The sequence below is a fragment of the Podarcis tiliguerta genome, assembly GCF_965153285.1.
Source record: "Podarcis tiliguerta genome assembly, chromosome: 5".
Lineage (NCBI taxonomy): Eukaryota > Metazoa > Chordata > Lepidosauria > Squamata > Lacertidae > Podarcis > Podarcis tiliguerta.
The window spans coordinates 77,613,062-77,640,500 of NC_139538.1; the positions used below are offsets into that span (position 1 = coordinate 77,613,062).

At 45.5% G+C, this 27,439-nt stretch overlaps 1 protein-coding gene across 6 annotated transcripts; it reads right to left on the reverse strand.

Moving 5' to 3' along the window:
• Positions 1 to 95: 95 nt before the first annotated feature.
• PRXL2A (peroxiredoxin like 2A) lies at positions 96 to 27,420 on the reverse strand. Of its 6 annotated transcripts, XM_083440629.1 has the most exons (7): positions 9,803 to 12,216; positions 8,713 to 9,631; positions 7,095 to 7,274; positions 5,566 to 5,660; positions 4,186 to 4,326; positions 1,232 to 1,396; positions 96 to 505 (listed from the first exon to the last, which is right to left on the reverse strand). In XM_083440629.1, the coding sequence occupies exons 2-7, from the start codon at positions 8,714 to 8,716 to the stop codon at positions 398 to 400; spliced, it is 693 nt and encodes a 230-aa protein (XP_083296755.1). In that variant the 5' UTR covers positions 8,717 to 9,631; positions 9,803 to 12,216; the 3' UTR covers positions 96 to 397. The 6 variants fall into 6 exon arrangements, with proteins under 6 accessions (XP_083296755.1, XP_083296759.1, XP_083296760.1 ...); XM_083440633.1 differs by lacking the exons at positions 8,713 to 9,631; positions 9,803 to 12,216 and adding an exon at positions 27,271 to 27,420 and having other exon boundaries at positions 5,566 to 5,657; XM_083440634.1 differs by lacking the exons at positions 8,713 to 9,631; positions 9,803 to 12,216 and adding an exon at positions 27,273 to 27,371.
• Positions 27,421 to 27,439: the final 19 nt, after the last annotated feature.

Below are 27,439 nucleotides of genomic sequence, written 5' to 3' on the forward strand. Positions count from 1 at the left end.
AGTTCTACAGGACTGGGAGCCATGATGAAATAAGGGCTGGTTAGCAAGGTGACATTACAAAGCTTCAAAACAAAAACCAATTGGGACTTCGGTAATTGTTTCGAATGTAGTTTTTATTAGCTTTCCATCATCAATCCTGCATCCGGATATCCAGATACACCTAGCAGTTTTGTTCTAACTGGAAACTGTCTTGGCTAGATCTTTGGATTTCAGACCAAGCCCGTCATTAATCCAGTAAGAGAAACACAGAAGGAATATCTGGAGCCAACAGTAGTACTAAACAGCCGCTATAATGGAATATTGTGTTTGCTCTCTAGGAACAAGTTAGAGATATAGTTAAGAGTTTGCACCCAGACTTTGTAGCTTTTTTGTAAGAAAGAAAGGGCCTTCTATATCTCTAGTTATGCTCTGAAGGTTGTGGTTGGATCTTCTCAACAGCTTTAAGGACAGCATCAAGGCTCACTTTGTCTCCAAATTCCTTCTCACGGTGCTCCAGGAGAATGCCCTAAAATAAAAGGGAAAATGTGGGTCAGGTACGCACTTCCTTTGTACAAAACTATGTTTGAAGCTCTTAAACTTCTGCAACTCCTCTAAGCTCCCTATTTCTGTGCACGTGAAGTAGCGCTGGATATGGGCAGCGTAAGTGCTTCCTCTACACGGGTGCAAAATTGAGAAAATCCCTAATTGAGAAGATCCATTTCTGGAACAGGACCGGGGGGGGGGTGTCCTGCCCCCCTTCCCCAATAAATCCTGGGGACACCCATGCCTCATTTACCACATCCCTTCCTTACTTAATCCTGCCATGTCCTTGAAAAAGAGAAATGCAATGCCACACCTAATCCCCCCGGTTAGGATTTGAGTATTCTGCATTTCGTTACCTTTGTAAGACTAACGTTTTCGCTCCCTGGCCTTTTGGGAACACAGTCAGCTGCCAGAATCAAGGCCTGGGCTTTCAGCAAGATGAATACCTCTTTGCATCCTTCCCAGATCATGAAATCAAAAAAGTGGGGCCACCCTCTGTGAAGGATGCTGAATGTTCAATGGAGCCATAGTTCTGCCTCAACGCAGGAGAGCAGACAAGAGAGAGCAGTGGTCTCCAAGACCCTTCTAGAGGTTGAAAACTGCAGAACATGGAACTACATGATGCATGGAAACAGCTTTGCACTCGCTCATTTACACACACACACACACAGACACACACACACAGACACACACACACACACAGACGTACCTGCTTCCCAGGACCAACAACAAAAACTCCTCCCAGGACAAAGCCTTCTCCTTCCAAGTTCCCAGTATAGCCATGCTTCCAAGCGTTGAAGAAATGCCTCCAGACGCTGCAGCGAAACATGCCCAAAAGGGTCATCTTTCTTTTCTTAGGCCCATAGAAACGTCTCTGTAGAAAGGGATTAGAAACACTGAGTCAAAACAGAGAGAGAGTGTGTTCTTCCTAGAGAAACACAATGCTTCCTGATCCGGAGCAAACCAAAAGGTAAACAAGGTTCAGACTACCACTGATAGGACTTTGTGTACATTCTCATTCTGCAGGAGTGCAGGGGAAGTAGGCTGCTTGCACGCTATATACATTTAAAGCACATCGCTCCCTACAAAGAATCCTGGGAGCTGTAGTTTAAGGGTGCTGGGGATTGTACCTCTGAGGGGTAAACTACAGTTCCCAGCATTCTTTGGGGGCAAGGTACTTTATATGTATGGTGTGTGCATAGCCACAGAGCGTGGTAAAAAGGTAAAGGACCCCTGATAGTTAAGTCCAGTCGTGAACGACTCTGGGGTTGTGGCGCTCATCTCGCTTTACTGGCCGAGGGAGCCAACATTTGTCTGCAGACAGTTTTTCCGGGTCATGTGGCCAGCATGACTAAGCCGCTTCTGGCGAAACCAGAGCAGCGCACGGAAACGCTGTTTACCTTCCCGCCGGAGCGGTACTTATTTATCTACTTGCACTTTGAAGTGCTTTCAAACTGCTAGATAGGCAGGAGCCGGGACCGAGCAACGGGAGCTCACGCTGTCGCGGGGATTCGAACTGCCAACCTTCCGACCGGCAAGCCCAAGGCTCAGTGGTTTACACCACAGCGCCACCTGCGTCCCTACAGAGCGTGGTACTGGGCGCAAAAACTAAGCTTCCTCAGAATCTTGGCTCTCACGCCAAAATAACCTTCTAGCCCTTATAGCTACAAATATATGCTTGAAATGCTTTAGCTGAGATTCCTGCGTTGCAGAGGGTTGGACTAGATGACCCTTGGGCCCCTTCCAACTCTATGATTCTTTGAAAGTACTTAGGTGATGGCTGCTGCAATTTCAGGAGCTGGAAGAGCCATAAGGTCTCTAATGGCTGTGGAGAGCAGGGCTGGCCCAAGACATTTTGGCACCTAAGGCAAGCCACAAAATGGCGCCTCCCTACCACTATGGGAGAATGGGTGAGCAGGGATCTATGTCAGGAACAAGATGGGAATTAAGATGTACATCAGGGATAAGGGTGAGAGGAGACCAGCAGCGCCTCCTACTGGCCATTGTAGAGGCAGCATTGGGGTGAGGCTGCCTAGGAAATCCAGCCTCCGAGGAGCTGCCACTGCAAAAGCAGCAGGCAACACATTCCTTGGAGGCAGGATCAGCTCCCTCTGTGGATCCTGCTGCCTGAGGCGATCACCTCACCTTGTCTCATGGGTGGGCCAGCCCTGGGGCGAAGGCTTTGAATGATTTAGAGAGGTTGCTGAAACCAGGTTCTCTTGGTTGAGCAGAATTTGGGTTTCCTAGCTGCGGAATTGTAATGTTTTTAGCACCCCCTCCTGAGTAAAGAGTTGCTCCCCCTCCCTACCTTTTCATTCATTTCTTTCTCGCCTGCCTCCCCCCCTTCCCCCCTCATCTGCATCCTGATTCATGTGCTGTTTGCAGCGCAGCCTCACCATTAAAAAAGGATGTGCTTTTATTCTGCCCTGAACATTTTTAAAACAGCTTACTCCCCCCTTAGTTTACCATTCGTAAACATAGTCAAATGCCATCACAGTATCTGTTCTTACTGGTGAACCACACGCAACTGATTTGTTACCAACCCAACTTTCTTTTTATTTTTGGCACCTGCTAAAAGATGGGGGTACCTAATAAGACACACAGCCCAATTATGTGGGGAATAAATAGATGTCCTAATCTTTCCATTTATCTATGCATGCTAATGGGGAAATCATGCAAAGACAGGCCAGTGCTTCAGAGCTAACCTGTTTTCTGCCTATGTATATTTATGATATATAAATAGAAAAGCAAAAGCCAATTAGCCTCTTAAGTAGCAGCTTTGCTAAGATAATCTTCACCCTCCAGACCCCCTAGTTGCATGAGAAGAGGCATAGCCATATCTCTTATCACAGTGGCTCTGCTGGAGGGATCTGTGTGCTCCGAAATTTTAGTAAGTGGGATCATGGACCAACATGAGCAGCTTTCATTTCTGAAGTTGGTCAAAAACCTATGTGGGAGTGTATTTTCACTGTGTGCCCCTGCAAAGAAGACAGCAAGAGAGGCATGCCTTTGTAGGGGGTGGGGAGCCATCACCTAAGCTATGGGCATTTTTTTTTAAAAGCCCAAATCACTATGCAATGCAAAGGGTATTCAGAATGCAAATGTGCATTACAAAAAGTCTTGTGTTTCACATTTGCAAATGATCACACCTTCAGCCAAGCAGCACAGGAGGGGCTCAATGGTGAATTGTGGAGTTTTTCCACACATATTTTTGAGCCACCTGTGAACCTTTTGCCAATAAAGGATCGTACAGTGGTACCTCGGGTTAAGTACTTAATTCATTCCGGAGGTCCGTTCTTGACCTGAAACTGTTCTTAACCTGAAGCACCACTTTAGCTAATGGGGCCTCCTGCTGCTGCCGCACAGCCGGGGTACGATTTCTGTTCTCATCCTGAAGCAAAGTGCTTAACCCAAGGTAATATTTCTGGGTTAGCGGAGTCTGTAACCTGAAGCATATGTCACCTAAAGCATATGTAACCCGAGGTACCACTGTATAAGCTTTTTGGCCAGTGCAAACTTAACGACTGCTTCACAAAGCAGTTTAAGCAAGAATAGCCTTAAACCTCGCACCTGAAAACACATTTAGACAGAGTGGCTCAAAACTTCTAACATAATCTATGAGACAAATTAACAACCCAAGTACAAGTCACCAATTGCATCTACCTGTGCATCCAGAAATATCTCCCCCTTGAAATATGGCTGAAATTGCTCCACCTCGGTCCCAATGTTCTCCTTCACAACAGCATACAGGGGAACGCCCAGCTGGTCAAGCTGGGGCTTCAGAGAGGACAGCTGAGCAGCTTCCTTATGAATGAGAGAAGAGATAAGTTATGTGGCTGCAGCCTACAAGCCACCCCTATGTAGGGACAATCCTCACACTGCTCTTATCACACATGCCCTGAAATGAAGCCTGTGGGAATGTATGTCAAGATGGCATCACAGACTGATATATTGGCAGGGGATTCTAGAAGTGCTAATGCTCTGTGGCCTATCTAAGGAATAGGCAGAGCCTGCTGCATGGTGGCATTGCAACCCCCTAGTGGAACGCCACTGGATTCTTTCTTTTCCATCTTTAGACAGCTAGAACACTTTCAACTGTGCTCTGCTACCACTTCTCACATTTTAATTCCATCATTTGTTGCAGATTTTAGGACTGTCGCCCTCTTTCAATTTCTTGTGGTTTTGCGATTTAGTTGGCTGGAGACAGTCCGGGTATGCAACCTAAAATATTTAAAATAAGTTACAGTGCAATCCTAACCATGTATTGGTGAATTCAATGGGGCTTCTTCCTAGGGTTAGGATTGCAGGATTAATTAAAAGAACATTTTAATTAATACCTTGTTTTAAATTGTTGTGTGTCTCTCTCTCTATGTGTGTGTATATGCTTTATTGTTGTAATCATCTTATAACTGTAATAATCTAATTAACATAACTGGGAGGAAAATCAGGCTTTCCTTGTGTAAATCCAAAGCCAAGCAAAACGCAAAGGTCAAAACACATGTTGTAACCTAAGGAAACCTAAGCTCAAAATTAATGGTAAGTTTAGCTGCTGAAGGATCTCTCCACCGCATCTCCACACTGCCAGGCGTCCAACACAGAACAATAGGAGGAAGGTAGACATAGGAAGAGGACTTGAGTATGAAAAAGAAAATGCAAACAGGACTGGACCTGTAATATTCCTACCGCAGCTCATCTGAATGGAAGATTTGGAAGAAAGAGGAGATTGACCCCCAAAAAAATCAAGAAGCAAATATGATAACTCAGTTGGTATAGCATGAGACTCTTAATCTCCAGGTTGTGAGTTCAAGCCCCACTTGGGCACGAGATTCCTGCATTGCAGGGGGTTGGACTAGTTGTCCCTCGTGGTCCCTTCCAGCTCTATGATTCTGTGAAACTCTTTAACGTAGTACCAAAAAATTGGCAACATGGAAAATATACTAGACCCTTATCTCTGTATCCGTGCAGCCCACAAGCGTCTTGAAATAGCAAGGTTAAACCCCACCATTTGGTCTTTAGAAAGAAACCACAAGGAAAACACGCTACCTCTCTGCACAAAAATCATCCAGGCCGCCGCACTGCCATGATGACGGCACCATGCTTCCTCCACAGTTCCTCTGCTTTGAATTCTCTTGGCTCTGCTGAGGGACAAACAATAGCACATGTCATTATGGTTCTTGTTGCCTCTTGTTCACTTCAGCAGCCGTGTGAGATGGACTATCTTCTCAGCTTTTTTCGATATTATTTATGGGGCTTTTGGAGACCACTTGAATTTCAAGTGTTACACTGAATAATATACCGTATTTTTTGCTCTATAAGACTCACTTTTCCCTCCTAAAAAGTAAGGGGAAATGTGTGTGCGTCTTATGGAGTGAATGCAGGCTGCACAGCTATCCCAGAAGCCAGAACAGCAAGAGGGATTGCTGCTTTCGCTGTGCAGTGATCCCTCTTGCTGTTCTGGCTTCTGAGATTCAGAATATTTTTTTTCCGTTTTCCTCCTCCAAAAACTAGGTGCGCCTTGTGGTCTGGTGCGTCTTATAGAGCGAAAAATACGGTAATTGAAGCTACCACGCCACAGGCTCACAAACTGTGCGTGGCAAGTACAGCCTCACTGAGTTGGGCTGGGGCCTTTCAGTGAACACATTTTCTTTCAGAAACAGGGGAGCAAGTGGGATCTGTAACCAAGTGTTGCAGAGTGAAGCGCTTCTGTTCAAGATTCCAAATGTTCTATCCCACACTCCTGACACTCATTTCCGCAAGACAGTCCGCATTCTGTGTGCACTGATCGTTTTCGGCCCTCCCTGGGTTGTTTCTGCAGTTCCCAGAGGGCTCCCCCCTCAAAAAAAATATTTTTTGTACTTCTGCAAACAAGCCCATTGATTATGTCCCACTTGTGCACATGTGGTGCCATTTTAACCATATAAGCCAGTGGTTTCGAACCAATGTGCCGTGGCACCCTGGGGTGCCTTGAATGATGGTCAGGGGTGCTACAGGCAACACTGGCCTCTGTCCCTCTTTCCTTCCCTCCCTCCTCTGATGCCCTCTCGGGTCTGTCTCCCAAAGGCTAGCACAGCTATTTATTGCAGCAGCCCTGGCTATAAGCTCCATAGGGAAATGTTGCCCAGGGAAGGCAGCAGCTGCTGCCCAGAGGATTCCCAAGGAGAGGGGAGAGGGGGCTGAGGGAACACTCCACAAGGGAGGGTGTTCAAAAATGGGTGAGAGGCTGCCAGCTCTGCAGGCACGGGGTGACACAACTGGGCTTCTGAGCCTTACAGAGGTGCCACAGAAAGAATGTAGTTGGTTAAGGGAGCCATAGACTCAGAAAGGTTGAAAACCTCTGATATAAGCAGTTCAGTGCCTGCTGGAAACAAAGGGAATTGTGGTAAACTCTATGCCACAGATGAGAAAGCTGCAGATCAGATTCTACAAAGACAGAAATGCCGCTCATGGGTCTTTTCCCCATGCCTGGAAATCAAGGTTCTTTCCCGCAACAGGCTTTCCAAAGTATAACCGACTGCTTTTTCAGAACGCTGGGTTCTCAGCCCACAGAGGACCCGACCACACATAAGCCTTACCTCCTCCCAGAGTCTTCAGATCTGCTGACCCGAGAAAATCCAAGGAAGCCTTTTCTGCTTTAGTCAGAAACAAATCTGTATTGGCAAGGATTATCCCAGTCACAGCAGCCCCAATGGCTCCGAGGCCAATGGTCCACATCGCCATGGAGAAATAGCCCAGGTCAAGCTCCGAACACATGTCTGAAAAACAAAAAAACAAAGAAAAAGGTATCCATTACTCCACTAGCTGACAAGGTTTCAAGACAAAACAATCCTACAAAACCAATTTCACCTAGAGACCTGATGGGATTATTTTGTTTACAAGGTGCTGGCTTGATGTTCAAAGAGTTTCCAACTTGGACCATTATGAATTCTCCATGAAACCATGACTGAGAGATACAGAACTGAGAGACACAGAATTGAACGGCACGTCGGTAGGAGAAGGTTGCGGGGTGGGTGGGGGGCAGCGGTCTGGTTTGTCCATCGATTAATCAAGAACCCCCAAGTGTAAATTGCAGGCTGCTTTTTCTACTGAAACATGCTTTTCAGTAGGCAGTGGTTGCCACTTTCAAAGAGTAAAATTCTAATCCTTACGGGCTCCAAGGATACTTCACAGGGTGTGGGCAATGTCCGCTGGAATTTCGGGAGGCAGAAGAAGATATCCACTAATTGACAGCGTGCCTTACATAGCTCACGCTCGCCACTGTCTGTGATAAGCGAGCTTTTGCAACCTGTCATGCTATAGGCCCTTAATTTGGACTGCCTGGACACCAACTTACGTACCCCCCCATTTAAAAAAAAAAACACCAAGTATAAGGGCATAGATTCACCCCTGCGTTCTGGATTTTTAGATTCCATACCATTTAAGTGGATCTCCTTTAGCTATATAACTCTTTGGGAGGGATGTGCTCTAAAAGGGAGCAGATAAATACATTCCCTTTAAAGGATTTTTGCAGGGTTTCGCCAAAGAAGAGGGATTCTCAAGGGGCTCAGAGGGAGCAGCTGGGGAAATGGAAGATTCTCAGTTATAGAATCATAGACTTGGAAGGGACTTTGAGGATCATCTAGTCCAACATGCAGCTGTCCCATATGGGAATCGAACCTGCAACCCTGGCATTATAAGCACCACTCTCTAACCAACTGAGCTATCTGTTTCCCCGGCAACATTTTATTTTCTTATTTAAAATATTTCTGGGTCACTTTGTTCATGGCACAATCAAGGGCACATTTTTTAAAAAAACTGCACAGGGTATACGGGCTTTTTCTTTGTTTTACAAAAAATTATATACCACTTGATTGTAACAAAACCTTTAAAGCAGTTTACAAGCCTTTTTAAAAATTATCAATCAAAACAGTTTTTAAAAGCAAATACTGTAGTGAAAACTTTTCAAAAAGCAGTAAAACCAGAGGTAATCTAAAAAGAGATTAAAATATGTCAACATCTATATATCTGGGATAGGCTTGCCTAAACAAAAATGTTTTATTTGCTTAGTTCACACAAGCGCATTGCATCATGGAAGGGTGAACCATGTGCATAATAAAAAGGCTAGCTGCACACTGATCTTTCCTCAGTCACAGTGATAACATCAGTGCCATGTTGGGAAAACATTTGTGCAATAAATACGGATTCATTACTCACACATTGCATACAACCAGGAACGTGGCAATCTATGTTCCCTCTAACCCAGAACACAGTTTCAAAGAGACAGAACTGAGTCAGAATCTCCCCCACATCCGACCTTGGAGGCTGCCGAGATCTTACTTGTACAATATTCCAAACAAGCCATCGCAGCATATGGCAAAAGGCATGTTTTGAAGCAGGGATTCTACTTGGACTTAGCCACTGTGAACTCCGAATCTGTTAGTTATGCGGGCATATGGCTGGAGACACTACTATTTTGGTTAAAAACTGAAAAGGGGCAAGGCGGTAGGGCTCACTCATAAGTTGGAATGGCAGATGGAAAGGAGAGAAGACTGCCATATTTTTAAAGGGTACATTTGATACACGATATAAGCAAATCCATTCCCATCATACAGGACTGCAGCACCCTGGAACAGAACAAGAGCGATGGGATGTGCCAATTCTAGTGTTTTAATTTGTGTGGCATGGACCTGAGGTCCCCCAAGGAAAGAACTGTAAGGAAAGCCAAAAATTAAAAAAATAAAATACCAAGTTGACCACATTGGTTCCCAGTGCGATCGAACAATATTTATTTTATTTCATAAAATGTACACACCACTTGAGTGTGTGGGGGGGGGACCCTTGAAGCAGTTTAGGTTTAGAAAGAAGATAAAACAATAAAATTATCACCAAAAAAATTATCACCATTATTTAAAACATTCAGAAGGTTAGAACCGCAATGGAATAGACTAAAGCAAATTAAAACTCATACAATAACACAATGATTGGGACATGGGTGGACATCAAGGCAGGTCAAGACGTGAAACATGGGTCAGCAACTGACAACCTCTGAATCAAAACAGGCCATTTAAGACCTTCCAGTTGGCCCCTTACTAACCGAACCAGAGATGGAGATAGAAGAAAAAGTGGTACTTTGCTGGCAAGCAGTGGCGTAGCGTGGGTTGTCAGCACCCGGGGCAAGGCAAGTAATTTGCGCCCCTAACCCGTGGATTTTAGTAGGGGCAGAGAGCTGCGAGTGCGAGCGCCCCCCCCCCCCAGATGTTGCGCCCGGTGCGGCCTGCCCTCCTGCCCCCCCACGCTACGCCACTGCTGGCAAGACACCTGTGAGTGGGATGATGGTGGCAGAGAAGAGGTTTGTCCCATGACCCACCACTTCCCTCTGTACCTGCCCCTCTGCCCCACCAGGATGGTAGTAAGGGGGGAAAAAACGGAGAGCAGATAATGGGGTTTCTGTGGCATTCAACATATTTAAAGAGCATTGTCTTGGATTATACTGTTCAATCCCAGAGTTTTCTCTGAAGACTTTAATCCTAGCAACCAGAACAGATATTCCCAACAGCATTTCAAGTTAACCGGTTGTTTTTTGTTTTCTTCCCTAAAAAAATAAATAAATCATAGTAATCTATTCATCCCACATCAGTGAGTATCAGCGGTGGCGATGGGGTGAGAGGGTAGGAGACCAATACCCAGATGTCATATATCTGTGTATTTACTACTGTTCTGACAGTAGTATTGATTCTAACTGAACTGCTATTATTAAACACCACCAGCCAATGCTGTGGACAAAGGAGGAGGATTTAAGTGGCTTAACCGCTGTAAAATCTGTAGCTCAGATTGGCACTTGGAAAACATTTCGCAAGGTAGGATTTAAGAGCTTGTGCCTGGAGCCAGTTCCTGGAAACCTGTTAAAAGGATGTTGAGAAGCAGAGCTGAGACAGACCTCAGCCAGGTGGCTATGAAGAAAAACCCCTAGCCAAGGAGTAGATGGCAGTGCCCTCCTGCTGTTGTGGAGTACAACTCCTGCAAATCCCAACCAGCATGACCAATGGTTAGGGACAGGGTTCGAAACTCCCACTGTTCTGGGCGCATTTTGCGGCAGGGAATTTCATTAGCGCGAGCAGTTTCTGAGCTCAGATTTCAGATTGAAACTGCAGAATGGGAGGAAAGGAGGGTCTTTTTCTGCCTCCCTGCTTCTAGCTGCTCTCTGAAGACTGGAGAAGAGACCCTTTTAAGAATATTAGGGGGGCAGGCAGGGAAAGGACCAGACCATGTGAAAAATGAGCATAACATTTTAGCTGCGGTTCATTCATTTTCAGCTTTGTATTCTTCTTATAAAAAAGGGGGGCTAGACATTCCCTTATTGCGCCCATAACCTAGGTTTAAGTTGCCATTTAGCTCCTAGCTTCCCTATCTCAGTTTCTAACACTGGTTAGGGATGATGGGAGTTGTAGTCCAACAACTATGTCAGCTGATGCAGAGTTTAGTCAGAGCAGTCAGTTGAATAAACCGTCTGACCCTGTATAATATGGCAGCCACACAGTAAATCTGTGATTGGGTGCCACACAAATACTGAAAATAAGATAGCATTATTATTGTTTAAAAATCTGTCTTTCCCATCATGTTCCCAAATTTTAGTGCAATTGCATTCACGTTTGCTTCAACTGGAGTCTACTTTTAAACCTGTCCCACTTTTAAGGGCCAAACTAGACAAGTTTAAAACTTTAAAAAGCTTTAAAACTTTAAAACTTTTAAAAAGCAAATGCAACCATGGAAATGCCCTGATTCATGGTTGCATTTGCTTGAATATGTTGCCTTGGGGTATGGGGATTAAGCCTTCCCAATGCTATTTCTCTTATCCAACCCTCGCCCCTCAAGCTTCTGGGGCATAGCATGCAGGTAGTCATAGAACTTCAAACATGAATATAGGGTTAGGGACCTCAAGATCTGAACAGCTACATCAACATAAAGCAGCTTTTGTGTTCGCCCTATTCCCTTTCTTCTAATCCATTTTAGATGTTTCACAATTGTATTTTTACACTGTTGTAACTCACCTCAGGGTGAAAGACCGATAAGAAATCACAGAATGGTAGATTTGGAAGGCTCATCTACTCTAACCCCCTGAAATGAACCCACAACCCTCAGGTTAAAAGTCTCATACTCTCCCAACTGAGGTTGTTTCTTTGTAAAAACTTCTCGCAAATAAGGCATGAGTGAAGTAAACAAAAGGGCACGAGCAGCTCGAACAACCACACAAACCATAAACCTATAATCCAAGTGCCCTCAGGGCGCTGCTGAATTACAACTCCCAGCCCCTGCAATATATACAATCATATTGTGTTTTTTATCATGTTGGTGCCATTTGGGCTCCTCATACCGCATACACAATTTTTCATCCTGCCTGGCCACCACATTCATTATAGCGTGACTGAAACCAATGCCCTACTAAGCCCGGAACAAAACACACACACAATGGGTGGATGTGAGAGTTTTGAAACACAACAGAACCATCTACTCCTCCTTGCAGAGAATGCACAAAGCATGAAGCAATGCAGATCTGAATGCAGATAGTATATATGTTTAGACTCTGAAAATGTGCAAGGGTTAAGAAATGAACGCACTTACCAGTGCCCGCAACAGTTAGTAAGCCGGCAGGTACGCACAGACTTGACACCCGGGCGAAAGGAAGCCAAGAGCCATCTAGGCTGGCAGAAGGGCAGATACGATGTGAAAAGGTTCCTACGGGCAAGATGCTTTTGACTCACCCTCCTCAGTAGTGTGGGCAGGACCAGGCGCGCTGCCAGCATGAGAAACCTTGGCGTCAGCCTGAGCACATCACTCCAGAGGCCATTACACAAGACAGATCATGTCGAAATCTAGGGCTGGCTCATGACAAAGTATTGTGCCAGGGATATGATTCCTTGCAAGATGTTTGGAAGAAGTGGTCCCGATCGTGTGATCCTGGTGTGGCAAAGAAAAATGCCACACAAATTACAATAAGCCCACAGAAATTACTTGGCAGTGGAAACCACTACTAGCCTGGCCTGACCGCGTGCAGTTCTTTTAGATGTTTGTGGCTTGAAAGGAGAATTAAGGAGGCACTTTCGCGGAGCTTCTCTGCCTCATTGCCCAGAACTGATTCTTAGGCAACCTAAGAACAAACCCTATTTACTGATTTGCAGGTTTTGTTCGGCAAATTGGGGAGAGTGAGCTCAAGCCAGCTAAAGGTGCAGGGTCATCCCAAGCCTTCTGAAAAATTTAAGTACAAAATCTAACACAGTCATATTAATAAAAGCAATGAAACAGATCCAAGAGAGGGCTTATCCAGGCCTCTGTTTGGCCTGCCCTTTCCCCCAAGAAAACCCAATCTTTAGCTCTGAATTGGAACAAACGGCCATTGGATTTTCCAGAGGGAAGCGGTGGGGCAAAACTGCTTGTACCCGTGCTTAGAAAGCATGGGACATGCGGGAAATGACTCAGCTTTCTAGGCCCAGGACAAGCAGAAGTGTAGATGAGCCCAGAGTATTGAGATCATAGAATTGTAGAGTTGGAAGGGACCACAAGGATCATCTAGTCCAACCCCCTGTAATGCAAGGATCTTTTACCCAACATGGGGCACGAACCCATGAAATTGAGATTAAGAATCTCATGCTCTACCAACTGAGAAAACTCCCAGGAACCAGTCAGCCAACAGATCCTTAAATGTCAGTTGAATAACCTAAAAATTAGTATATGGACACTTTGAGAGGGAAGAGAAGTGAATTTCCCTCGGAAAGGTACCTCAGTCATTACAGCCGGTGCCAAAAAGTCCCTTTTCTCCTCTCCCACACCAGTTACCAGTGTATTGTACAAACAGTTCACAGATACGTCATAAGAGAACTTGTGCGTGTTGCAGGAAATGCTGGCAGAAGTCGGCAACTCTTATTGCTGCATTTCAGCAAGGTGCTTCTTATTTTGCTCATTGTAATGCCCATCTGTCAAGGTGCTTCCCAGCCGAAGGAATGCACACAGCAGATAGTTAAGTATTTATTGTCAAAAAATAACACTCACTGTTTGCTTCTACAGCTCTGGGTAGCTACGCACAGCAATCTAGCGGCTAGGCAGCTATTCCCAGGTTTGTGCCTTATGGAGCAGTTGCTGCAACAAGGGACCACTCCCCCTCCACCAGTTGATGCACCTTCCCCAGAGACTATGCCTGTGTGTGGAAACTGCCTCTGCCCCTCTCTTTTCATTCCCTTCTTGGTTCTGGAGACAGTTTTGCAGGAGAGGTTTGGTAAGCACCTGACCCTTCACTTGCCTGACCTGCCTCTTAGTCCCCTTCTTCCAACCCACCCTCCAGCTCTGAATCTTCCCCTGCTTCTTCTTATTCTTCTTCTTCTTTAAAAAGAACAAACTTTATTCAAAATATCAAAGTAATACAATAAAAGGCATTAAAAGAGAAAGCTTGTAAAATATGTACAGGATAGCAAGGAAGGAGTTGGGATGCTAATCTGGAAAAGGATTTCTTTGATGTCTATTTTTGGTATTTTTCAAGCAGCATTTGCAAACATCTTACACCACAGGATGGAGTAAGACCCCTGAGCAGCTTGTTTTGTTGCATAAACTTTAATGCTGCAGGTTCTCATCCTAAATCTTTGCCCTGAAACCAATTCTCCTCGCCAGTCTGGCTCTTTTGTTCCAAAACCTGACTTAAAGAGAAAAACTGAGAGTCCGACGCACTTTCAACCTTCTGCATTTGTCCAGGATTTGCAGCAGAATAATTCCCCATTGCAGACCAGGGAGTATAAGTGCTTGATGCCATGAAGAAGTTCCCAGCTGATGGTGGAGGCTGCCTCACCATCTCCGCACCGTAATATGGAACTGGGCAGTTGCTCGCCTGGGAAGTCTCATAAAGCCCAGTTCCACAAAAAGCAGCTTGCTGGTAATAAGCAGGGTTCAATTCCAGGGAGCTCTGCTGTTGCGGGGCAGAGAGATGCTCTCCTGGTTGCGTGTTGTTGAGAGGTGGATCTTCCCCTGCTTCTGATTCTTGCCTCTTGGCTGATGGAGGTCCCCACTACTGCCCCCCTCTCCTGAGTCAGACTCCAGCCAACCTTTTCCCTCAGTGCACACACATGTTTCCCGCTTGGCAGGGGGTTGGACTCAATGGCCCTTGTGGTCTCTTCCAACTCTATGATTCTATGACATCAGAAACCTGTCAGTCCCTGACACAATTGTGGTGAGGGGTAAAGATCTATGCCATGGCACTCAGTGCGTATCCGCAGAGCACTAAAAAGCCTTATGAATCTACTTGCTTCCCTCTGTTTTCAAATACTTCACACAACTCCCACCATCACGGACCCATTGGCTGTATGAGATGGACCTGATAGAAGCAACAGTACAGTCCACACTTTTCCCGTCCCTGCCTGCTCACTGTGTATTCCGCCAAAACAGCATTTCTGAAATACTGAGATCAACCTTGTGAAACGGCACCCACTGAAGAGATACCAGGTCAGTATCGCTACCTTGGAAACGTTTACGCTGGCTGGCAAAAGCATTTTGTCCATATCTGATCAATCCCTATCTCAAATCAGCTTGCTTCCTTCTACCTTCTCTCCTGTGAGCTGAGAGTTCTGAAATATATTGTGGTATAGCCCTCTTAAGAGCCACACTCGATGGGAGTCTCCCCTCCTACCCTGGCGCCCATTAAAAAAACAAAAACAATGCAGACTTGGAAGATTAATCAGAAGAAGAGCAGAGGTGGGCTGCTTACCCTTCCCTCCCACCTTTCATAAGCTGCGTTTCTCCCTGTGTGGGGAAATGCAGGCTATCCAAATCTTTTCCTTCAAGGGAAACAGCTATGGGGAGTGATTTTTAGCAGAATTCTGCCTACCTTACAGCATCAGACCGCTGACCTATCTTATTAAGTATTGTTATGAATCTGCAAGTGCAAGACACCCTGGATTCAAGTAGTGTTAGAATTTAACTAAGGTTGGGATGCAAGATCCCATGTGTATTAAAGAATGTTAATCCTCTGCAATCAGCATGTGTGAGGTGTTAACGAACTTAGGTATCCTAAATTGTATCTCAGACACTCCCTTTAATCCTAGGCAGGCAGGTGTAAAAGCTATTTCCTCAGAGGTAATAATAACCTGGGTGTGGCTCGGAGCATCAAAGAACAATGTGTAAAAATGCAGATGAGTGGGGCTCCTTTTTCTGTGTTACAAAAGACCAAGGCTTAGATTAGCATGGGTAGAAAAAGAGGGGTTTTACCATTTCTGGGGAAAGGCAAGCTGCAAAACAAGGATGATGCTACCTTTGGAAGAACTTGGTGCCGCTACTACTACTACCACCACCAACAAGAACAACAATAGTATTTATACCCTTCCCCATCTAGACACACACACACAGTGGTACCTTGGTTCTCGAACGTAGTCCGTTCCAGAAGTCCGTTTGACTTCCGAAACGTTCCAAACCCAAGGCACGGCTTTCCAATTGGTGCAGACGCCCCGGAAACAATAGACGACAGCCGCATCAGACGCTCGGCTTCCAAAAAACGTTCGAAAACCGGAACACTTACTTCCTGATTTTTGGTGTTTGGGAGCTGAAATGTTCAAGTACCAAAGCATTTGAGAACCAAAATTCCTCCCTCCCTCTCTCTCTCTCTCTCTGTGTGTGTGTGTTTGTATGCATACACACACATATATATGAGCATCACTTCCCAAGTATATATATATTATATATATAAATACACAACTTGAGCTAGACAAACACAACCTAAACTACACAAACACACACACACGATATATCATAGATGCCTCGGTCTCCACTGTCTCCCATTCCCAAAAGGAAACACAGACCCTGGGTGAGTGTGTGAGTCTAGCGCACTACTTGGTGGAGACTGGGGTGGCATAGCATTACCTACTATGTTGACCAGCAGTAGTTCTCTAGGATTTCAGGCAGAAATCGAACCTGGGGCCTTCTGCACTCAAAGCAGATGTTCTACCACTGAGCAACAACCCTTCCCTTTAAGAAGAGAGAGAGAGAGAGAGAGAGAGAGAGAGAGAGAGAGAAAGTATAGTGGGGGACGGATGTCAAGTCATCACCCCAGCTGAGGAAAACTAGCCTTCTCCTTAAGCTATTTCCCCATGAAATGGTCAGATCCAGCAAATGCTGCCCCACACAACATATCTGAATGTGTAGTGCAGCTCTCCACTGTGGGATGTGGCAAGTGATCGTGACAGGTTTTGCTGAGATAAAGAACAGAGGCAAAAACAGAACGCTCTCGCCTCAGCTGCAACTTGCTTTCCTCGTTCGAAGTTCCTGCAGGGTCTGTGTCTCCAGAAAATGTGATCCGGCAAGGAGAAGCCGTTGCAAGTTTAACCTGTCTAAGCAAGGTCCTTAAATTTCAAGGATAAACGCAGCATTTAAAGCAACTGCTTTAGCTGTGGCATAGGGGCGGGAATTTTATCAGGCACAACTTTTTAACACTGCCGCACAACACAAACTTTCCTGCTGAAGTTCTCCGTTCTAAACAATTACCAGAACCCTGTTGCCTCTGGCAGTGTTTATGTCAGCACGTGGGGGGGGGGGGATATGTGCATGGGCACAGGCACAGAAGAATATAGGCAAACCCGCCCCGCAATTCTGAAATCTATACGGCAGTTACATGGTGAAGGAATTCAGGAAACGCCCAATGGCCCATCTTAGTCCAGTATCCTGTTCTTGCAGTAGCCAAGCAGATACCTGTGGGAACTTCCAATGCCCACATTTTCTAGGTGTGCAATACCATTGATTAATGGTAGTTTCAACTGAGCTGAAAGCCAGGGATATGGCAGTAATTATGCAATCCTTTTATAGTGCATAACAATGTGGTCACCACTCATTTGCATGCATTAAATACCTAGGTTTCTGTTTCTGTACTCAACTCAGATAGCATCTGTTTGCTTAATAAAAACAACTGTGTCCCAATTTTAGGGATGTTTGGACTGCCATCACAGGTGAGGAGGGCCTATCTTAAAAGCCCTATCGGACGCGGGTGGTGCTGTGGTCTAAACCACTGAGCCTAGGGCTTGCTGATCGGGAAGGTCGACGGTTCAAATCCCCACGACGGGGTCAGTTGCTCAGTCCCAGCTCCTGACAACTTAGCAGTTCGAAAGCATGTCAAAGTGCAAGTAGATAAATAGACATCGCTCCAGCAGGAAGGTAAATGGTGTTTCCGTGCACTGCTCTGCTTTCGCCAGAAGCGGCTTAGTCATGCTGGCCACATGACCTGGAAGCTGTACACTGGCTCCCTCGGCCAGTAAAGTGAGATGAGCGCCGCAACCCCAGAGTCGGCCACGACTGGACCTAATGGTCAGGGGTCCCTTTACCTTTACATGGCTAGAGATGTAAAATGTCCATAAATTTGGAAGCTAGGGGTGGGGTGACTTCCCCTCCCCCAGGGGTTCCAGGAGAGGAAAATAAAAATATATGCAATACTTTCTTATCAAACCTAAACTTATTTTACTGTTTTTACAACATATAAGGCATCATTATTAACCTACAGAATGGTACTATGTTGCATTTTTATGAAATTTGACAGCAATTCCATGCATGTTTACTCACAAGCAAGACGTACTTGGTTTAGTGGACTTTGCTCCCAGATAAATGCATGCAGTTTCAAATGTATTCATGCCTTAGTTCTATTCAAGCAAAATTGTGAATACAGTGATACCCCGCAAGACGAATGCCTCGGAAGACGAAATACTCGCAAACGAAAGGGTTTTTCGTTTTCTGAGGTGCTTCGCAAGACGGATTTTCCTAAGGGCTTGCTTCGCTAGACGAAACAGCCCTGCCTCTCCTGTCATGGCGACAGTCGCACGCTCGCTTCCCCGCTCCTCCGGCTCCCTCCCACCTTCCGGCTGACGGCTCCTCCGGCTCCCTCCCACCTTCCAGCTGATGGCCGACCTTCCGGCTGCCTCGCGCCACTGCCCACCGCCCTCGCGCGCTCCTCTCAGAGAGCCGCTGCTGCCAGCAGCCAGCGTTGCAGCCGGAGTCGTGCTCCTGAGCCCCGCCGCCCTCCAGCAGCCACATCGCGTGGTGGCCACAAGGCGCGGGTGAGTCTGAGGTACCGGCTGCGGCAGCTGCCCTGCTTCTCCCCGCCCCTCCCCGCCGTTGTTAGTGTTTAACTGCAGTGGTGCTTCGCAAGACGAAAAAACTCGCTCAACGAAAGAACTCGCGGAACGAATTAATTTCGTCTTGCGAGGCACCACTGTATACCCAATGCTAGAGAAAGATCCTCAAACTGCTGCACTCCATGCTACCAAAGGGCATGCTATCTTGTTTCTTCCTGTTTCTCAGATGGCAAAATGTAAGAGCTGAAAAGGAAAGCACCATCAACCAGAGGAAGGCAGAAGCAACAATTCACAAGCATGCTTCTCTCACGACAATGGTAGAACCCAGACGCAGAAATGCATCTTGCATTTGGGTGTCCACACCATTCACAGACATAAGTCTTATAGAGTTTTATATGAAAGACAATCTGCATACTACACAATCTGGGTGTGTAAAACCCTGTACTAAAAAGCATTTAACTCATTCTAACAAAGCAAGTATTTCATAGGTGATCCCCCTTCTCCCCCAAAGTTTCCAAACGAAACATGGGATGGAAGAAAGAGGGGGTGGATCTGGTTTCTCTCCCCACCACCAGGCACAAGTCAGCAAGATGATGTCAGAAGAGGCCAAAACCTTTTGACAAAGGTATTCAATAGCCATAGGATAAGAGGAGTAGTCTTGTGGATCAGGAAATGGTTAAGAAACAGGAAAGGGAGTCTAGGAATTAATGCCTCATTCTCCCATTAGAGGTGTGCAGAAAGTGGAGTCCTTTGAGGATCAGTATTTGGACTTTTAAACTTGTGTATGAGTTACTTAGTTTTAGGGATGAACAGTGGGGTAGCCAAGTTTGCTGAGGATGTTTGTTGTTGTTTAGTCGTTCAGTCGTGTCCGACTCTTCGTGACCCCATGGACCAGAGAACGCCAGGCACTTCTGTCTTCCACTGCCACCCGCAGTTTGGTCAGATTCATGTTTGTAGCTTCGAGAACACTGTCTAACCATCTCGTCCTCTGTCGTCCCCTTCTCCTTGTGCCCTCCATCTTTCCCAACATCAGGGTCTTTTCCAGTGAGTCTTCTCTTCTCATGAGGTGGCCAAAGTATTGGAGCCTCAGCTTCACGATCTGTCCTTCCAGTGAGCACTCAGGGCTGATTTCCTTAAGAATGGATGCGTTTGATCTTCTTGCAGTCCATGGGACTCTCAAGAGTCTCCTCCAGCACCATAATTCAAAAGCGTCAATTCTTCGGCGATCAGCTTTCTTTATGGTCCAGCTCTCACTTCCATACATCACTACTGGGAAAACCATAGCTTTTACTATACGGACCTTTGTTGGCAAGGTGATGTCTCTACTTTTTAGAATGCTATCTAGATTTGCCATTGCTTTCCTCCCTAGAAGCAGGCGTCTCTTAATTTCGTGGCTGCTGTCACCATCTGCAGTGATCATGGAACCCAAGAAAGTAAAATCTCTCACTGCTTCCATTTCCTCCCCTTCTATTTGCCAGGAGGTGATGGGACCAGTGGCCATGATCTTCGTTTTTTTGATGTTGAGCTTCAGACCATATTTTGTGCTCTCCTCTTTCACCCTCAATAAAAGGTTTTTTAATTCCTCCTCACTTTCTGCCATCAAGGTTGTGTCATCTGCATATCTGAGGTTGTTGATATTTCTTCCAGCAATCTTAATTCCGGCTAGGGATTCATCCAGCCCAGCCTTTCGCATGATGAATTCTGCATATAAGTTAAATAAGCAGGGAGACAAAATACAGCCTTGTCGTACTCCTTTCCCAATTTTGAACCAATCAGTTGTTCCATATCCAGTTCTAACTGTAGCTTCTTGTCCCACATAGAGATTTCTCAGGAGACAGATGAGGTGATCAGGCACTCCCATTTCTTTAAGAACTTGCCATAGTTTGCTATGATCGACACAGTCAAAGGCTTTTGCATAGTCAATGAAGCAGAAGTAGATGTCTTTCTGGAACTCTCTAGCTTTCTCCATAATCCAGCGCATGTTTGCAATTTGGTCTCTGGTTCCCCTGCCTCTTCTAAATCCAGCTTGCACTTCTGGGAGTTCTCGGTCCACATACTGCTTGAGCCTTCCTTGAAGAATTTTAAGCATAACCTTGCTAGCGTGTGAAATGAGTGCAATTGTGCGGTAGTTGGAGCATTCTTTAGCACTGCCCTTCTTTGGGATTGGGATGTAGACTGACCTTCTCCAATCTTCTGGCCACTGCTGAGTTTTCCATACTTGCTGGCATATTGAGTGTAGCACCTTCACAGCATCATCTTTTAAAATTTTAAATAGTTCAGCTGGAATACCATCACTTCCACTGGCCTTGTTATTTGCAATGCTTTCTAAGGCCCATTTGACTTCACTCTCCAGGATGTCTGGCTCAAGGTCAGCAACCACACTACCTGGGGTGTACGAGACATCCATATCTTTCTGGTATAATTCCTCTGTGTATTCTTGCCACCTCTTCTTGATGTCTTCTGCTTCTGTTAGGTCCTTACCACTTTTGTCCTTTATTATGGTAATCTTTGAACGAAATGTTCCTTTCATATCTCCAATTTTCTTGAACAGATCTCTGGTTCTTCCCATTCTGTTGTTTTCCTCTATTTCTTTGCATTGATCATTTAAGAAGGCCTTCTTGTCTCTCCTTGCTATTTTTTGGAATTCTGCATTCAATTTCCTGTATCTTTCTCTATCTCCCTCACATTTTGCTTGCCTTCTCTCCTCCGCTATTTGTAAGGCCTCATTGGACAGCCACTTTGCTTTCTTGCATTTCCTTTTCATTGGGATGGTTTTCGTTGCTGCCTCCTGTATAATGTTTCGAGCCTCCATCCATAGTTCTTCAGGCACTCTGTCCAGCAATTCTAAATCCTTAAACCTGTTCCTCACTTCCACTGTGTATTCATAAGGGATTTGGTTTAGATTGTATCTTACCGGCCCAGTGGTTTTTCCTACTTTCTTCAGTTTAAGCTTGAATTTTGCTATAAGAAGCTGATGATCTGAGCCACAGTCAGCTCCAGGTCTTGTTTTTGCTGACTGTATAGAGCTTCTCCATCTTTGGCTGCAGAGAATATAATCAATCTGATTTCGATGCTGCCCATCTGGTGATGTCCATGTGTAGAGTCGTCTCTTGTGTTGTTGGAAAAGAGTGTTTGTGATGACCAGCTTGTTCTCTTGACAGAACTCTATTAGCCTTTGCCCTGCTTCGTTTTGAATTCCAAGACCAAATTTGCCAGTTGTTCCTTTTATCTCTTGATTCCCTACTTTAGCATTCCAATCCCCTATAATGAGAAGAACATCTTTCTTTGGTGTCACTTCTATAAGCTGTTGTAAGTCTTCATAGAATTGGTCAATTTCAGTTTCTTCAGCACCAGTAGTTGGTGCATAAACTTGGATTACTGTGATGTTAAAAGGTCTGCCTTGGATTCGTATCGAGATCATTCTATCATTTTTGAGATTGCTGAGGATGTTATATTATTGAAATATACTCGGAGTCAAGAGTGGATTTCATGCTCTTTATTCAGCTCATAGTGGTGAGGAGGAATGAAAGTTTCCCCAAAGTATCTGCTTTATATACATTATTTACACAATGGGCTGCATGTGATTGGCTAATTCCGGAATTCTCCTGTAGGCCAATCAGGTTGTGGATTCACTTCCATCTGGAGCTGGATTGGGTGGCTCCTGCAGACCAATCATACTGCTGCATTGTTCTAGGACCAATCAGACTGCTGCATTTTGGATCCTATTTTTCTAGGACCAATCAGACTGCTGCATTTTGGATCCTATTGTTCTAGGACCAATCAGACTGCTGCATTTTGGATCCTATTGAATTCAGTACATAACAATTGTTAAAACAAAAAGGGTTTCCAAGAGCTCCAAAACTTTCTGATCAATCTGGGCGAGTGGGCAGTAAAAATGGCAGATGGAATTCAATGTAAACAAGTGTAAGGCGATGCACATCAAGGCGCGGGGGGGGGGGAATCACCAGGGGTCCCTCAGTATTACTCACACTCTTTTGCTAAACCACTCCCCAAGGTTGCTGGAAGAGTGTGATGTGATAATCTCTGAACTCCTTGGGAGACAAACCGCTTTCACAGATTGCTCTCTTGGAGCTTATGGTGGCCCTGACCAGTCACTAACCAGATCTGCAGCTCTTTTGCTTCCACAGCGGTACAGTGGTGGGGTGTATGGGAGGGACCCGTCATGCTCTTTCTGCAGTAGTTTGTCTACCTTGGTCCACATCCTACATCCAATTCTCACCTGTGGCCCCTAAAAGCAGTCTGCATGTAATAGTGGCCGCACCCTGGGAATGGCTTCGACTGGCTGGCAAAATGAGGGGAGGGTGGTCGGTGGGTCTTAAACCCTCAGTGAGTTAGGGACTTCCTCTGCATGCCGAGACAAGCTCTGGCAGATTGAATGGATGAGACCATTTCTGCACATGTTGTAGAGGGAAGTGAGGGGCAGATGGGACTCGTCCACCTGGGGAGGTTGCCTATCTAGGAGAAGGAAAACTCTGATCCTAAACCTCCACTGCCTTGCGGGACATCTTTGGGAGAAGAGAAGGCTAAGGAGTAAACCCTACATCAGGCATGTCCAAAGTCCATTTCGGGGGCCTAATCTGGCCCACCGGTTGGTTTAATCCAGCCCCTGTGGCAGTTTATTTCCTGGGGTAAAATCCTAAAAAACAAACAAACCCTCAACAACTTCAATCCTAAAAGAAGCTCAACAACGTCAATCCAAAAAAAAAAAAAAGGTCAAAAGTTTGGCTGGCCCCCACGGCCCTTCACTTCATCAAACCTGGCCCTCTTTGAAAAACATTTGGACACCCCTGCCCTACATAAATCTGGAGTGGAGTCCCTAAGTCAGTTGGATAGCGCTTTGTACGCCTCCTTCTGACAACTCCTGCAGCCAAGCTGGTGCCAAACGTATTGCTCTGCTTTCCTTTGGACCACATTTGTGAGGCCAAGAGGGGGTCTTGTCATCTGGGCAGCCTAGAACTCCATACACGCTGCCTAGGCTTGCGCCCAGGGAGGTCGGTTCCATGTTCCTAATGCAGCGGTTTGATTTCACTCCTGGAGGCGCACTCTTTTGACTATTCAGACAAGACAGATGCCAACAAGGGTAGAGGGGTGGGTGTTCCCAGACCATTCACTGCACCCAACAGATGTGGATTACTCAGTAAGAGAGAATGCAGATGTAAGCTCTTTCACTCCTTTTGCCTTTGATCAGCCTTACCCAGAACAATTAAGCAGCTCTTTTAATCATTAATATCTCATTTCTCTTGGATGAGTCAGTCCCGATCGCTATACATTCAAAGGCCACTCCATTCAGCTCAGTCTGTTGCCCCCACATTCCCCGCAGCAACGTCTATGAACTGCGAAGCCAGGAGCAGATCTGGCAAACCCCTGACGATCAAAGGGCAAATCCAAAAGCACTTTTGTGCACACTCACCGTTTGGCAGCAAAACAATCCACTTCGGGAGCCCCACCAATGCAGTGGCATTTAAATGTTATATTTATAGCTTATAAAGTGAAGCCCTGCCTGGTATGCAAATCAACCTGGAGCTATAAGGAGGGGCAGAGCATACAGAAGGCCTCAGGTCTTTAATTAGAGGAACCAAGGCAGCCGGACTGGGAAAGGCTTTTACCTGGGGTCTTGAAGAGCAGATGCCAGGCAGCATCACTGAATACAGTGGAATGTGATCCGTGTGGGAGGTACGTTCGCAACCCGCAGCGCCACGTCTGCGCATGCGCGGGTCGTGATTCGGCGCTTCTGTACAAAGCACGATTTAGCGCTTCTGCGCATGCGCGAGCACCGAAACCCAGAAGTAACCCGTTCCGATACTTCCTGGTTCGGCGTGGTGCGCAACCCAAAAACGCGCAACCTGAAGTGTCTGTAACCCGAGGCTGTATATGAATCTGTAATGTGACTCAGTATAAGGTGGGGGGGGGGGTGATATTTGATCCGGCCTGTGGCCTGGATGCTCATCTCCTCTGCCTCACAAACCATGGACCATGTTTAACAGGTGGGCAGGACCATCGGAGAGACCTCTAGTGCTTAATAATAATAACAATAATAATAATAATATACCACCCTTCATCCGAAGATCACAGGGTGGTTTACAGCATAACGCTACCAAATGAAAGCACAAAATAACTATTATAATAAGAACAAAAACAAAAAACCAATAACCCCCTCTCACAAACCTCACTAGTGAAGTACTGTGGACCCCATTTTTCAAAAACCAAGCCATGGACCCCCTACTTTTGAAAATTTGCCATGGTAAATCAAGATGGCAGACCAAAACTTTCAAAACTGCACTTGTGGGATGTTCCCCCCACTCATTTGACTTCCTGAGCAATGCCAAACACTTACTGCTGGCATATATAATAAGAATAATATAATAATTTATTATTTGTACCCCGCCCATCTGGCTGGATTTCCCTAGCCACTCTGAGCAGCTTCCAACAAAGATTAAAAATACATTAAAATGTCACGCATTAAAAACATATATATATATGCCCCCAATCCTGTGGATTTGGTTCTGAGGAAAAATCTTACACAAATAGCAAACCAGTTTTCAGAAGCTTTAAGCTATGCCGGCAGGTCTTAATCTTAGGTAAATGGATGGAGCCCAAAGATGCTGTTCTCGATGTACAAGATACGAAGTTAATTCTCATTTAAAAGTGAGGATTATTTCAAAACAAAACACAATTGTTTGATTAATGTAAAGGGTTATTTCTAAATACGCCATCTGTTACGCAATGGGTTTGCACGGCCTCCCCACAGGATTCAGGTCACAAAAGATTTACTCGATTTCCAGCTCTGTTCTCCTTACGTTCAAAGTGAAATACATACCAACTCGAGCGAACTTGTATTTAAAACTAAGGAGACAAGAGTAAATCAACACAGCTATCTAATCATTTCAGCTGCAATATCTGGCTTTTAAATAGGGCTGCCAACCTTTCGATCCACCACTGTAAGAGTTTTAATACTGCCTTATTGTTCAAGCATCAGTGTGCTAATGTTTTTCTTTGGGGGGAGGGAAGACACCTGACAATTTATGCACATCAAACTGCTTTGAAAGACAGGAGAGTAAGCCTGGCTAGCTATTTTCTGGTCAGCTGGCAACCTGCTTCTTAAAATAGGCTGCTTCTTTACCATTTGAAAAAGGAAGCCTTTGTTGAACCTCACAAATCAAAGGTTGAAATGGTGCCTAAAATCCAAGCCACAAGTCCGATAAAATGGGATATTTGGATAAACTCTGCTTAACTCCTCATAAGGAACATATTTATTTACATTTATTGAGGAATATTCAAACGACAAATAAAACTGCAAAACAAACAAACCAAAAACCCTATTTAACCATTCTAGGCTATCCAGTACAGAAATTACCTATAACAGTATACAGCGTCTCTTCAGACTTTACAGACAGTAATAATCTTTCAGAATATGTTTTTTTTTTAAAAAAAATCTGAAAGCCATGACCTTCATTTTCTCAAGAGTCAGTACCACTGCAAGAAAGCAAGATTTCACCTAAACATTTGGAGAAGCTTCTTTAGGTTCAGCAGTGGAACAGAGTTCATCAGGGTGCTTTGCTGGAGATCTTTAAGTGATGGCTGGATGGCCATGTTTTCGGGGAAGCTTTTAGTTGCAAGATTCTCAGACTGGCAAGGATCAGAGGGTCTATCTGCCCCCTTCCAGCTCTATAAAGCCTGCTGATTCTAGTACAACTTCCTAGAGCCAATATGGTAAATACTGCTCCTTTTACTTTGCAGTTAGAAATACAGAATCGCAAAGTTGGAAGGCACCCAATGGTCATCTAGTCCAACCCGCTGCAATGCAGGAATTTCAACACACAGTCCCCCATCCAATTTGAAACCATACTGGACCCCGCTTAGCTTTGCAAATATGCTAGCAGCTTTACTGCTGCACCATAAGCAAAGTGTCGTTTTTTTAGGACCCTACCTTTTCATTTTTATGGTTGTAAGTTGCTTTTAATATAGTGCTTTACTGCTGTAACCCGCCCTGAGTTAAGGATGAAGGCTCATCAATTATTTGATAATAATTTCAGCAGAACTTCCAAATCGGGGCACTTAACTTGGGGAGGGGGCAACAAGATTATATTTAACTAGATTAACATATAGTTACATTGCAACGAGATGGGGGGCGGAGGCAATTATAAATGCTTTAAAAAGAGAGGGGAAAAGTTGTGCCTTTAAAAGAGGCGATCCTTTCTTGGTAAATTTCCTGCATCCTTTTCCCTACTCTGGAGCATTCCCAGAGGCTTCATTCAGCCAGATGGGAGAAAACCCTCCCACTCGGCTTCCAGGCAGCCCTGGCTAGGCTTTTCCAAGGGACCCCGCAGTGGATCCCGCCCGCCCCCCGACATGGAATATTTCTTCTTCTCTGGCTGCGCTTTTTCTACCAACAACCGAGCGTAGATTTCCCCCTTTCTTTTGGCTGCAGGGAATATTGTTCTTATTCCCGCCCTGCCTGCGTTGTTTTTTTTCCCCAAGGGTCAACCGAGAGTGGATTTCCCTCTCTTTATTTTTTTGGCTGCTGGGAATATTGTTATTATTCCCTGCCTGCCAGCGTTTTTTCAAGGGACAACCGAGCGTGGATTTCCCTTGATCTGCAGGAGGGAATATTGCTGTTTTCTTCCCTCCCACGGCCGGGCTATTGCAGGGACCGGGGGATACTCACACCACAGCAGCTCCTGCAAAGAGATGCTCCTGCGGGCTCAGCGCCTCCCCTGCTGCAACTGCTGCCGCTGGTCAGGCGCCACCCCCAATACCTGCAAAAGACGCCAAGGTCTTTGCTTTGTTGCAACCTTCGAGCCTGGGAACGAGGGGGGGGGGGGAGAGCGCCTCAA